The sequence below is a fragment of the Strigops habroptila genome, chromosome W (genome assembly GCF_004027225.2).
Source record: "Strigops habroptila isolate Jane chromosome W, bStrHab1.2.pri, whole genome shotgun sequence".
Lineage (NCBI taxonomy): Eukaryota > Metazoa > Chordata > Aves > Psittaciformes > Psittacidae > Strigops > Strigops habroptila.
The window spans coordinates 1,848,257-1,860,921 of record NC_044301.2 but is presented as its reverse complement, the minus strand read 5'-3'; the positions used below and the strand labels follow the sequence as shown (position 1 = coordinate 1,860,921).

At 45.7% G+C, this 12,665-nt stretch overlaps 1 protein-coding gene across 1 annotated transcript in view; it reads left to right on the top strand.

Moving 5' to 3' along the window:
• LOC115619035 (ran-binding protein 10) overlaps window positions 1–12,665 on the top strand; it is an 85,100-nt gene that overhangs the window by 24,327 nt on the left and 48,108 nt on the right. The window contains exons 4-6 of the mRNA XM_030511049.1: window positions 3,139–3,306; window positions 7,935–7,957; window positions 12,112–12,296. Coding sequence (XP_030366909.1) covers window positions 3,139–3,306; window positions 7,935–7,957; window positions 12,112–12,296 — 376 coding nt within the window. The remainder of the gene's footprint in view (window positions 1–3,138; window positions 3,307–7,934; window positions 7,958–12,111; window positions 12,297–12,665) is intronic.

The window sequence follows — 12,665 nt, the reverse complement described above, 5'->3', positions numbered from 1 at the left end:
GATCCTCATGGCTGCCACAGCCTCCAGCACTCCTGTGCTCTGCTCATTAGGTGTGCCTCCTCATCAGGTTATCTCACGCTAGCTGGATACAAGTTGTTTAGGTGGGGCATGTTTTAAAACATGAGCCTTCTGCTGAGAGCTGATACTGGGTGAGTTGGCATGGCAGGAGGAGTTGAACATATACCTTAGTTCACTGCTCGATATTTGCTGAAGAGTGACACCAGAGCGGTGATGATAAAGTCCTCGAATGAGGTCAGGCCTGACACTCTCTCAGATGTGTTCAGAGGTGGAGAGTATCAAAACCAGCTCCTGAACCACAGAATGGGGGTGAATAACCTTCTGAGTTAAGTGTAAATTTAATCTCATGTTTTATTTATGGCTATTTATGTGAAAATTAGGAATGTATAAAGTAAAAGTGACTGCCTTGTTCCCCTTCAGATCCACTTCAGTTCATGTGTTTGCTTGTATTGCTCATATTGACTGCCCTGTCTGCAGCCAGCAAAACTGCTGCCAGCCATTTAGACAGGTTTTTAGGGAGGTGGTGTTTTCTCCTTTTTTTTTTTTTTTTTTTCCTCCCCTCTTTCTGTTGGTCTTTTCAGTTAGACCTGCTTTTGGGCATGCAGACTGCAGGGTTGAATGGAGGAGGCAGACCAAACGCTGAACTTTCAGTAATTACGCTTCACCCTGGAATATTTGGGAAGGTGCTTAGTCACATAATTCAAGCTGAACAAAACCATCAATCAGTATTTCAAGGCAGTAACCCTGGCCTTGGAAGGTTAATCAAAGAAAGTGTTTCCACTATTAAGTGTTCAGGCATCAGTGATTCTTACTCAGGGAGTAAGGCTGTCCCACACTTTTTGATGCCCTGATTTCTGTGCCATAACTCTTTTGGAGATGGGCTGGCTCTTTGTAGAGGTTCTGTACTCTTTTCTCATGCAGCATGTTCCCACAGATGTATGATACTGGCATGCTGGAGCCTGTCTTCGCCTGGAGCTTTCTGCCATCCCACAGGTTGTGTTGGTTTTGTGCCATGTGAAAAAAGAGTTTCTAAAGCGGAGTGGGGATGGCATTGCATAGCAGGTTTTGTGCTTTGGCCTTCACCAATACCACAGGTTGCATCTCCAGCTGTAGCTCAGGTTATGGACAATCCAGGTGATCTTAGTGACAGTTAAGAGTTGACTGGTGATTTAGAGACAGCAATTTAGCTGTCAACAAGAGTTGTAAGCAGCACTGTTTGGTTTTCAGAATAGAAAAAATAATTTTATAGTGGCTGTACCTATTACTTGAGCCTTTCAGATAAAAGGTAACATCAACACAGAGCTAAATCTCACTACAACTCAATCTGATGAAGAGCAGCTGTTTCTACTGATGGATAAATATGATCCTCTTCAGAAAACCCTGTTGCTTTACCTTAATTGATGTGGAAAGTAGTTAAGGAACCTCAGTTTTGCATCTAGAAGGCCTTGTTGCAAGCACTTAACATCATGAGATGTGCTGCTTCTGGAAGACTTCTCTCTCTATAAGGTCTTGTGTTTATGTAAATATTTCTTTAGTTCATAATTTGCTTACCTCATTAAATACCATTTCAGGGATTGTTTTTAACAGGAGCTGGGTGCTAGTCCCCTGCATTCCACAGGGAACCCTAACATCTCTTCTGTCTGAGCCACTTCATTGCTCTGCCTCAGCATCTCTGTACAATGATTCTTGCCCATTACCTTGTGAGATATTTTGGAAGGTGTCTTAATATTTTATAAAGGTGTTCTGGCCCATCAGCTAAAAGTTGAAATGTTGGCCTATAAAATGAACTTGTGAATTATTTAGTGTGATGAGATTTGAAGCGCGTATATGTGATAAGCTTTTGTATCCAACTTGTTCTTTGCCTCTGCCACTTAATAAATCATAGAATCCCAGACTGCTTTGTGTTGGAAAGGACCTTAAAGCTCATCCAGTTCCAACCACCTGCCATGGGCAGGGACACCTTCCACTAGACCAGGTTGCTCCAAGCCCTGTCCAACCTGGCCTTGAACACTGCTAGGGATGGGGCAGCCACAGCTTCTCTGGGCACCCTGTGCCAGCGCCTCACCACCCTCACAGGGAAGAACTTCTGCCTAAGATCTCATCTCAGTCTCTCCTCTGGCAGGTTAAAGCCATTCCCCCTTGTCCTGTCCCTACAGGCCCTTGTCCAAAGCCCCTCTCCAAGTTTCTTGTAGGCCCTTCAGATACTGGAAGCTCTGAATCACTCTGTGGCCACAGGTGTGGGAGCACTGTCCTCTCCTCTGCAAGAGGGAGAGTCCTGAAAAGAGACCAGTGTGTTGCCTGGAGAACACTTCCGCTTTTAAAAGATGGATTAATCTCTCTTCTTTGCAGTAGTTACCAGTTATATCTGGCCTTTCTACATGTAGGAAATTCACAAAAAAATCTACAACAGAATTGGGGTAGAACACAACAAAATCAGGAGCTCCAAATGGTGGAATTACTGTGAGGTGTGGAAAAGGGCAAGTGGGCAGGATGCAGTCCCTGAGCCCAGCTGTAACTCTGGCACAGTGTTACTGGCAGAAGAAATAAAAGATATTAGTGTTAGAATTGACCATTTTTAAAATTGCCAGCTGAGGGTTGTGCTCTAAGATGTCCACAGAATGGGAAATGTCACCACCCAAGGGGAACACAGAAATCCTTATCAGCTGTTGGAAGGGAGAGAGTAAATGTGAGAATGCAAAAGGTGCCTCTGGCCATTGGGTTACACCTGTGAGCAGACAATGCTGTACTTGGCTGAGAATTATTTCATTAAATACTTGTGCTGGAAGATGGTGTTGGTGGGAAATACAACTGCAGGCAAGATAAAGCAGAAATAGGTTTTTAATGGTTTTTAAAACAAAATCTTTGTCAAAATGACTTTTGGCAATCTGTTCCTTTAATTATTTCTCATAAGGGACAAATGAGGTTGAAACCTAATTGATGTATCGTGATTGATGACTTTTCAGTTACTGGTATGTGAAAATTAATATTGGGATGAATCAGGAGTAGGATTAAAAATTTTGAATTTCCTCCCAGAAAATTGTGTCCTGAGGCTGTCACTGCCATGTTGCTCAGCTGAAGTGGCCTCACTGCTGACTTGCTCTTTTGTCTTGTCTTGTGCAGGATGGGATAAACATTCCTATGGGTACCACGGGGATGACGGGCACTCCTTCTGCTCTTCGGGGACAGGACAGCCCTATGGCCCTACGTTCACCACTGGAGATGTGATCGGCTGCTGCGTCAACCTCATCAACAATACGTGCTTCTACACGAAAAATGGCCACAGCTTAGGTAAGTAAAGAAAGGTGTTCTCAGGAGAGGGATGCTCCTGCCCTGTTCTTGCTGCTGGTTACTCTAATACTTGGCATGTGTTGTAACACTTGTCCCACATTTGTGGAACGGGAGAGAAAAACAGCGCTGGGCAGCAGTCAGGAGTTGGAAAGTGGCTGCAAGACAGAAATACTTCGAGCATGTGAAAGGGTTTCTGTGCTGCTCTATCTGTTGAGGTAGGTTAGGATTGCATCCCCAGCTTCTGCTCCTTTCCTCTGCTACTGCACAGCCAGTGGGAGGTTAGATGAGATGGCAAATGGTTGGGCAACAGGGAAATAAAGAAGTGGTAAGTTCAGTGTATTATTTAACTACCTACAAAGCCACTGTATCAGCATCTTTTCATTTTTAAGAGGGACTTGTCCATTTCTGAGCCTTAACACATCAGTCCAAGCATTCCCAAACCTAGACATTAATTCAGCATAAGAAGTCTTACTTAAGCACTGACCTACAATTTGGTTCATTCCACAGTTGTTTCACTATTTCCCCTAAAGTTAAGGACTTAAAAACTTCGCCCAAAGGAATCTCTCACAGATAGAATCATAGAATAGTTAGGGTTAGAAAAGACCTTAAGATCATCTAGTTCCAACCTCCGTGCCATGGGCAGGGACACCTCACACTAGACCATGCCACCCAAGGCTGTGTCCAACCTGGCTTTAAACACCGCCAGGGATGGAGCACTCACAACTTCCCTAGGCAACCCATTCCAGTGCCTCACCACCCTCACAGTAAAGAACTTCTTCCTTATATCTAACCTACACTTCCCCTGTTTAAGTCTGAACCCATTACCCCTTGTCCTACCACTACAGTCCCTAAGGAAGAGTCCCTCCCCAGCATCCTTGTAGGCCCCCTTCAGATACTGGAAGGCTGCTAGGAGGTCTCCACACAGCCTTCTCTTCTCCAGGCTGAACAGCCTCAACTTTCTCAGCCTGTCTTCATATGGGAGGTGCTCCAGCCCCCTGATCATCCTCGTGGCCCTCCTCTGGACTTGCTCCAACAGCTCCATGGCCTTTTTATGTTGAGGACACCAGAACTGTACACAATACTCCAAGTGAGGTCTCATGAGAGCAGAGTAGAGGGGCAGGATCACCTCCTTTGACCTGCTGGTCATGCTTCTTTTGATGCAGCCCAGGACACAGTTGGCTTTCTGGGCTCTGAGCACACACTGAAGCTGGCTCATGTTCAGTTTCTCATCAACCAACACCCCGAAGGCCTTCTCCACAGGGCTGCTCTGAATCCGTTCTCCGCCCAACCTGTAGCTGTGCCTGGGATTGCCCTGACCCAGGTGTAGGACCCTGCCCTTGACTTGGTTGAACTTCATGAGGTTGGCACTGGCCCACCTCACAAGTGTGTCAAGGTCCCTCTGGATGGCATCCCTTCCCTTCAGCATATCAACCAAACCACACAGCTTGGCGTCGTCAGCAAACTTGCTGAGGGTGCATCAATCCCACACTCCATGTTGCCGACAAAGATGTTGAACAAGACAGGTCCCAACACTGATCCCTGAGGGACACCACTCATTACTGGTTTCCAATTGGACATTGAGCCGTTGACCACAACTCTTTGCGTACGGCCATCCAGCCAATTCTTTATCCGCTGAGTGGTCCATCTATCAAATTGATGTTTTTCCAATTTAGAGACAAGGATGTCGTGCAGGACAGTGTCAAATGCTTTGCACAAGTCCAGGTAGATGATGTCAACTGCTCTGCCCCTATCCATCACGTCTGTAGCCCCATTATAGAAGGCCACCAAATTGGTCAGGCAGGATTTCCCCTTAGTGAAGCCATGTTGGCTGTCACCAAACACCTCGTTGTTTTTCACATGCCTTGGCATGCTTTCCAGGAGACTCTGCTCCAAGATTTTGCCAGGCACAGAGGTGAGACTGACTGGTCTGTAGTTCCTGGGGTCTACTATTTTCCCCTTCTTGAAAATGGGGGTTATATTTCCCTTTTTCCAGTCATAGAATCATAGAATCATAGAATCGTAAGGGTTGGAAAGGACCTTAAGATCATCTAGTTCCAACCCCCCTGCCATGGGCAGGGACACCTTGCCCTAAACCATGTGGCTCAAGGCTCTGTCCAACCTGGCCTTGAACACCGCCAGGGATGGAGCATCCACAACCTCCCTGGGCAACCCATTCCAGTGCTTCACCACCCTCACTGTAAAGAACTTCTTCCTTATATCTAATCTAAACTTCCCCTGTTTAAGTTTGAACCCATTACCCCTTGTCCTACCACTACAGTCCCTAAGGAAGAGTCCCTCCCCAGCATCCTTGTAGACCCCAGTCGTCGGGAACTTCACCTGACTGCCATGATCTTTCAAATATGATGGACAGTGGCTTAGCAAGTTCATTTGCCAGCTCCTTCAGGACCCGTGGATGGATTTCTTCAGGCCCCATGGACTCGTGCACATTCAGGTTCTTAAGATGGTCTCGAACCTGATCCCTCTCCTACAGTGGGCCTAAGGTCTTCATTCTCACGGTCCCTGCATCTGCCCTCCAAGACTTGGGCGGTGTGGTCAGAGGGCTTGCTGGTGAAGACTGAGGCAAAGAAGTCATTAAGAACCTCAGCCTTCTCCAAACCCAGGGTAGCCGGTTCTCCCGAGAGGGCCCACGTTGTCCCTGTTCTGTGTTTTATTTGCTACATACCTATAGAAGCCTTTCCTGTTATCTTTCACATCCCTTGCCAGATTTAATTCTAACTGGGCCTTAGCTTTCCTGACCTGGTCCCTAGCTTCCCGGACAATGTCCCTGTATTCTTCCCAGGCTGCCCGTCCTCACTTCCACCTTCTTTAAGCTTCTTTTTTCCCCTCTAAGTTTCCCCAACAGCTCCTTATCCATCTGTGGAGGTGTTCTGGCCCTCCTGCCACACTTCCTTCTAGTCGGGACGCAACACTCCTGAGCTTGGAGCAGGTGATCCTTGAATATCAACCAGCAGTCTTGGGCCCCCCTGCCCTCTAGGACTTTATCCCATGGAACCTTACTGAGCAGGTTCCTGAAGAGGCCAAAGTCTGCTCTCCTGAAGTCCAGGGCAGTGAGCTTGCTGCATGCCCTTCTCACTGTCCTGAGGATCTTGAACTCGACCATCTCATGATTGCTATAGCCAAGGCTGCCTTGGAGTGTTACATTTCCAACTGGTCCCTCCCTGTTGGTGAGCACGAGGTCAAGCATGGCACCTCTCCTTGTTGGCTCCTCTATTACTTGAAAGAGGAAGTTGTCTTCCACACAATCGAGGAACCTCCTGGATTGCTTGTGCCGGGCCGTATCATCCCTCCAACAGATATCAGGATGGTTTAAGTCCCCCATGAGGACAAGGGCTGTCCCTTCCATCTCTTCTATTTCAGACTGTATCAGTGTAGTTGAGGATGGAGCTGTTCTCAGGTGCTCTTGAGTCCTGTTGCAAGGGTGTTCCCCAGCAGTAATGCAAAGTGTTGAATGTTCAGTCTTGTGTCTGTGGCTAGTGAGAAGTAGTTATAGCCTAAACTGAAGCACTGTTAGGGTAAAACTCTGTAAAGCCAAAGTGAGTCTTGAAAACTAATTCCTTCATAATAATAGAGGGAGAAGCAAAGAAAAGAGGAGCTGCCTTCTAGAAAATCAAATTTTGGGTCAGATGTTGGAAGCATTTAGGTTCTTCCCTGAACCTTTCTCCAGATGCAAAACCTTGCAGAGGATGGGGCTGGGGAGGGAAGTTACTTCTAGATATGATAGATCGTGAAGGGCAGGGTCAGAGCTGAGAGTTACTGAAACACAGCAACATTTGGTAGCATGTGCCAAGTGCAAGGTCCTACACCTGGGTCAAGGCAATCCCAGGCACAGCTACAGGTTGGGCAGAGAAGGGATTCAGAGCAGCCCTGCGGAGAAGGACTTGGGCATGTTGGTCGATGAGAAACTGAACATGAGCCAGCTTCAGTGTGTGCTCAGAGCCCAGAAAGCCAACTGTGTCCTGGGCTGCATCAAAAAGAGTGTGACCAGCAGGTCGAATGAGGTGATCCTGCCCTTCTGCTCTCATGAGACCTCACTCGTAGTATTGTGTACAGTTCTGGTGTCCTCAACATAAAAAGGCCATGGAGCTGTTGGAGCAAGTCCAGAGGAGGGCCACGAGGATGATCAAGGGGCTGGAGCACCTCCCGTATGAAGACAAGCTGAGGAAGTTGGGGCTGTTCAGCCTGGAGAAGAGAAGGCTGCGTGGAGACCTCCTAGCAGCCTTCCAGTATCTGAAGGGGGCCTACAAGGATGCTGGGGAGGGATTCTTCATTAGGGACTGTGGTGATAGGACAAAGGGTAATGGCTTCAAACTTAAACAGGGGAAGTTTAGATTAGATATAAGGAAGAAGTTCTTTACTGTGGGGGTGGTGAGGCACTGGAATGGGTTGCCCAAGGAAGTTGTGAATGCTCCATCCCTGGCAGTGTTCAAGGCCAGGTTGGACAGAGCCTTGGGTGGCATGGTCTAGTGTGAGGCGTCCCTGCCCATGGCAGGGGGTTGGAACTAGGTGACCTTAAGGTCCTTTCCAACCCTAACTCTTCTCTGATTCTATGTAGCCCAGCAGGGAGAAAATCTTTTGTCTTTTTAATTCTAGTATTTTTCCCCCCACAGGTATAGCCTTTACAGACCTCCCTGTAAGTACACCTATTTTCAGTATTTTCACTATGGATGCAAAGAGAAGGGAGGGGGAAGAGTGTATGTTTGTGGGTGATTCTGTTTGATGCCCTGTTTAAAAAAATGGTAAAGCATTACTGAATTATGTGGGTGCTCCTTTTTCTGTGACTTTATAATTCTGTGCCTGGGTTCGTGCGCTGCTCACATGCCTCCTCTCTTCCTTCACCACCTCTAGAGGGTGAGGCATCCTCTGGAGGTGGTGAGGGATCCTTCTCCTGGAATTAAAGCAAGGATTCAAACTTCATTATAGGTCAATGTCTTCCCAATGCAGCTTTGACTGTGGGGAGTGTATATGCAAAGCCATTGATTAGCCTCTCATATGTCCCATCATCAGGCTGGCTTTAGCATGCATGCTCATCACACAAGTTTTTGACAAGCCTTCTCCCATGATGAGTAACCAGTTTATGGAATCGCTGGAGGAATGTATTTTGCATCCATGTGGGGCTGATAGTTACTTCTCTGATTCACCGAGTTACTCAAGTGCAGTGACACCAGCTGATTTACACCAGGCAATAGCATCTAGTCGGAACGCAGAAAAGCATGACTTTCACAGTGAGTCATGAGCAAAATCATGGTTGCTCTTTTTCAGACTCCAGTGTTCCTGGACAAGGAGCAGATGTTTAGGAAAAGAAGATAAAGCCAGGTCAGGCATACACCAATACATCCACTGCACCCGCTTCCCTCATACACAGAACTTCTTGTCACTGAGATTACACTCCTGTCTTTGTACTTAATAACCCCAAGTGAATTTCCTCTGAGGAATTCCTTGGTTTCCATAACTTGTTTAGGCCTCCAAAGTGCTGATTTTCTTGGCTGACTTCTGCACTGTGTGGAAGAAAGCTTACTCTTCTCTGCCTGGCACCTCCTGCTAAAAAATGTATTTTTTTCCTCTAATTTTTGTGTTGTGAGAAATAATGCCTAGCACTCCCTGTTCGCCTTCCCAATGGGATTTATGGCTTTACCGATCTCTCCCATATCCCAGCCAGTGTCTGTGCTGAAAGATGTTTCAGTTATTTAATATGCCTTTTCACATCAGCTGTCAATACAGCTTTTTCTTTGGTTCTCAGGCTCACTGAACTTGATTGCAGTGTGTTCAAAACCAGAAACCCTCTTTCTGTGGGTTGTTTCATAGCAGTTTATTCACTTGATCCAAGTACAGTTTTTTAAAAAGTAAAAGATGATTTTTACCTGTCCACACCTTTTGGAGTGAGGTTTTTTAACAACCTTGCTCCATAGCAAGAACATTCTATTGTGATATTACCCCTTAGTTTTAGGTGCTCATTGTTTTCCCTCTGGACTTGGATTACATTAGGAGTCACAGTTTTACCATATTACTTCTAATTTTTTCACCACTTTGTCTTCTCATTTGGCTAGATTGCTTCTCTTTCTGAGATGAGAGCACTCTTCATGTTGGGGTAGATGGATAATTACTATTTAGGCTCTTATCAATAAGAAATAGCTATCCAACACCCGTACCATTGCTCTGTCATTCACAGCAGAAGTGTGTCCATAGAGCTTTGCAGCGTGGACTTGGCAGGGGAAGGTGTGAAGAGCTTGTCAGGAGAAGCATCTGCCTGGTCAGTGGGCTCTGGGGTGATGTCTCCCTGCATCTGGCAGGGTGGTGGAGATATGTGTGGTTTCCAACAGTTGCTAACCAGAGAGGACACATCCCACATGTGAAAAATGGAATTTTAACTTGGAGGTGATTTGAGAGCATTTGGGGGTAGGCAGCTTCCCCTCAAAGATGAACACACCCCAAAATGGCCAAAAAATATGTGATATGTTGTAATTTGGGGTTTTTTACTTCTAACTTCCAGGTATTTTGGGTGTCTGATTCCTGGCTTTGGATGTCCTTGGATTCATAATACTAAAAAGCTAAGTTAATAAAGAAGTTGAACTTATGGACTGCGGAAAAGATCTGATCCCTCATTTACAGATATTTCCTTGTCACCAAGGTTTGAAAGAGGAGAGACTGACTTTAAACATGCTGTTTTCCTCTGGTAGCTCTTCCTGTGTCGTGCTGTTATTTTCTTTGCACACCTCTAACCCAGCAACTTCCTTGGTGTAAGAATAAGAAAGGAGGAGGTATGCTGAGTCAGCAACGATGCAGTCATCCTCATTTCCAGCCTCTATTTATAGATTCATGTTTTTTCCTTTGTTTTTTGAGATTTGATCATTTCAAAGGTAGAAGAGGTTGGTCAGGACCTTATCCAGTTGAGTTTTGAAAATCTCAGAGGACAGAAGTGCTTCAGTCTCTTTGGAAACCTGTTCTGGTTCTTAATCATCCTTACAAGGAAGAATTTCTTCCTTATGTCCCATCAAAATTTCCCTGACTGCAGCTTGTGCCCATTGTCCTTTCACTGAACATTCTTGAGAAAAATCTGTCTCCATCTTTTTATCACGCTCCTTTTGGGAGTGGAAGACTTGCAGTTAGATTTTTCCCTTTTGCCTTCTTTTCTCCAGGGTGATTCCCTCAGCCTCTCCTTATGTGCTGTGCACTCCAACCCTCTGACCCTCATAGCAGAACCCTGCTGGGCCCCATTTGTGAGTTTTTCTTGTCCTGGGGAGGTGGATGTGGAGGTGGGGAACCAAGTATGGTACTGCAGATGTAGCCATGCCAGCGAAAGCAGAGAGAAGTAATCGCTTCCCACGACATGTTTGGCTCCATTTTTGCCAATGGGATTAGGATTCTGCTGAGTTCCGCCTCATAACAGTCTTAATACCTTTAGTAAAAAGTAAAATCCACAGCAAGATCTCAAGGGGCAATCAGTGACATTGCCAGTGTCTCAGGTCTCTGCAGTAGTGAAAAATGAGTTCCAGATAACTGCAGGGAAGCCCATGCCCCTCACTATAGAGGAGGGGAGAACTTAGGCTTTCTTTAGGATGACTGTCTACCCCACAGTAGTAGATCTTGCTGATTTGATCTAGAGAGAGGTCTGCCCCTCCACTGATTTAACGTCTGATGTGGGTTCCACCATGAGCAAGACACCACAACCAGGCACCTTCCAGACTCGAATTCCACTGCGGGTGTCCGTGTGCCTTGCCCAGTGTCTGGTTTCTGGCTGGGTCAATATCCAGCATGTCAGAGCAAAGTGAGAAAACCCAATACCAAACAGTGAGTAAGTGGCATGGGAAAGATTTCTCCCTGAACCCTGCAAGCTATAGCAGATGCTCTGAAGCAGAGAATTAGTGAAGTTTGTGTTGCAAATAAAAAAGTAATTTGTGCTGCAGAAAAGTTACATGACAGTGAATGGAACATGTTCTTAGAAAATGTGATCCAGAGTGATGAGAACCAGGCACCCCTGTACCTTTTCCAATGCCATTTCTCGTTTCCTCATGTTTAAGTGGCTCAGGGATTCAATTCATATCCATAAGCTTATTCTTAAAAGAACCTGAATTCAGAGAACTAGATAGACTTTGACCACCTATTTTCAATTAGATCATCTTTGGAAGCAGAATTATTGGCTGAATTTTAGAGGTATTTTCACAGTGGTAGCCTTTTTTCCCCATGTTCTGGTGGCGGGTGAAAGCTTCCATTTGGATCCATAGGCTTGTTCTTAAAATGAAATTCATCTATCAGCAGTGGAATTTCTTGTGTGGATGACTTGCTGTCTTGGGACCATCAAAGACTTAACCTCAGAGCTCCACTACCAGCCGTTCCCTTGTCATCAGAGATGTAAAATATTCAGAGAGCAGCTGCCAAGGAATAAGAGAAATCAGTCAAAAAAAGTGGAGAACACATAGGTCTGTTGATTGACATGATGCCCCTTTCATTTTTATTGTTGTTGTTATTATTAGCTGCTGGCTCTTGAACTTTGGTAGAAATTGCTTAGAAAACTAAGCCAGGAACTGGACAGGCCATGGGCAGCAGCCATGGCATCAGTTACTGACTGCTGGGGGATTGAACCCATGGCTCTGGTTTTATGCAGTAGTTTTCAATAACTGCACAATAAGTCGTGGGGTTCATTGAGAGGTCCCTAAAGGGCTGTTGCCCCTCCCTACTCCAGTACATTGTTCAATGTAAAGAGCAGCTCTTCTGTCTTACCAAACCGTGTAACTGGAACTAGGAACAGAAAGCTGGGTTTAATAGATGTTTCTTTTTCTTCCTTCCCAGTCAAATCTCTACCCTACGGTGGGTCTCCAGACTCCAGGAGAGATAGTCGATGCCAACTTTGGGCAGCAGCCATTCGTGTTCGACATTGAGGACTACATGAGAGAGTGGCGAGCGAAGATTCAGAGCACCATTAAGCAGTTTCCTATAGGAGCCAGACTAGGCGAGTGGCAAGCCATGCTGCAGAAGTAAGTCACTGTTCTGGTGTTCAGCTTCCTCCATTCTGTTAGGCTGTAAATACTTTTTTAATGCTAATTTATGCATTCTTATGGCAAAAACTGCCAGGTAGTGCATTTTGCTCAAATTGTTTTACCCTCTGTTTTGTTGTTTGATAGTCTTTCCTATGTAGATTCCTGCTGTTTCAAATGTAAAAGATATGGAAGAAGTTTTCAGCCAAAGACTTCATGAAAGCTTGTAGGAACTTTGAGGTGATGCACTGGGGGAAGGGGAGGGAAAAGGACACCATAAAAACTCTAACATAGGAGAAAAGCCAGTATGTAAGTCAGCTGAATTCAGAAATGAAAGAGCAAGAAATAGCCTAAACCAAAGGCTTCCAA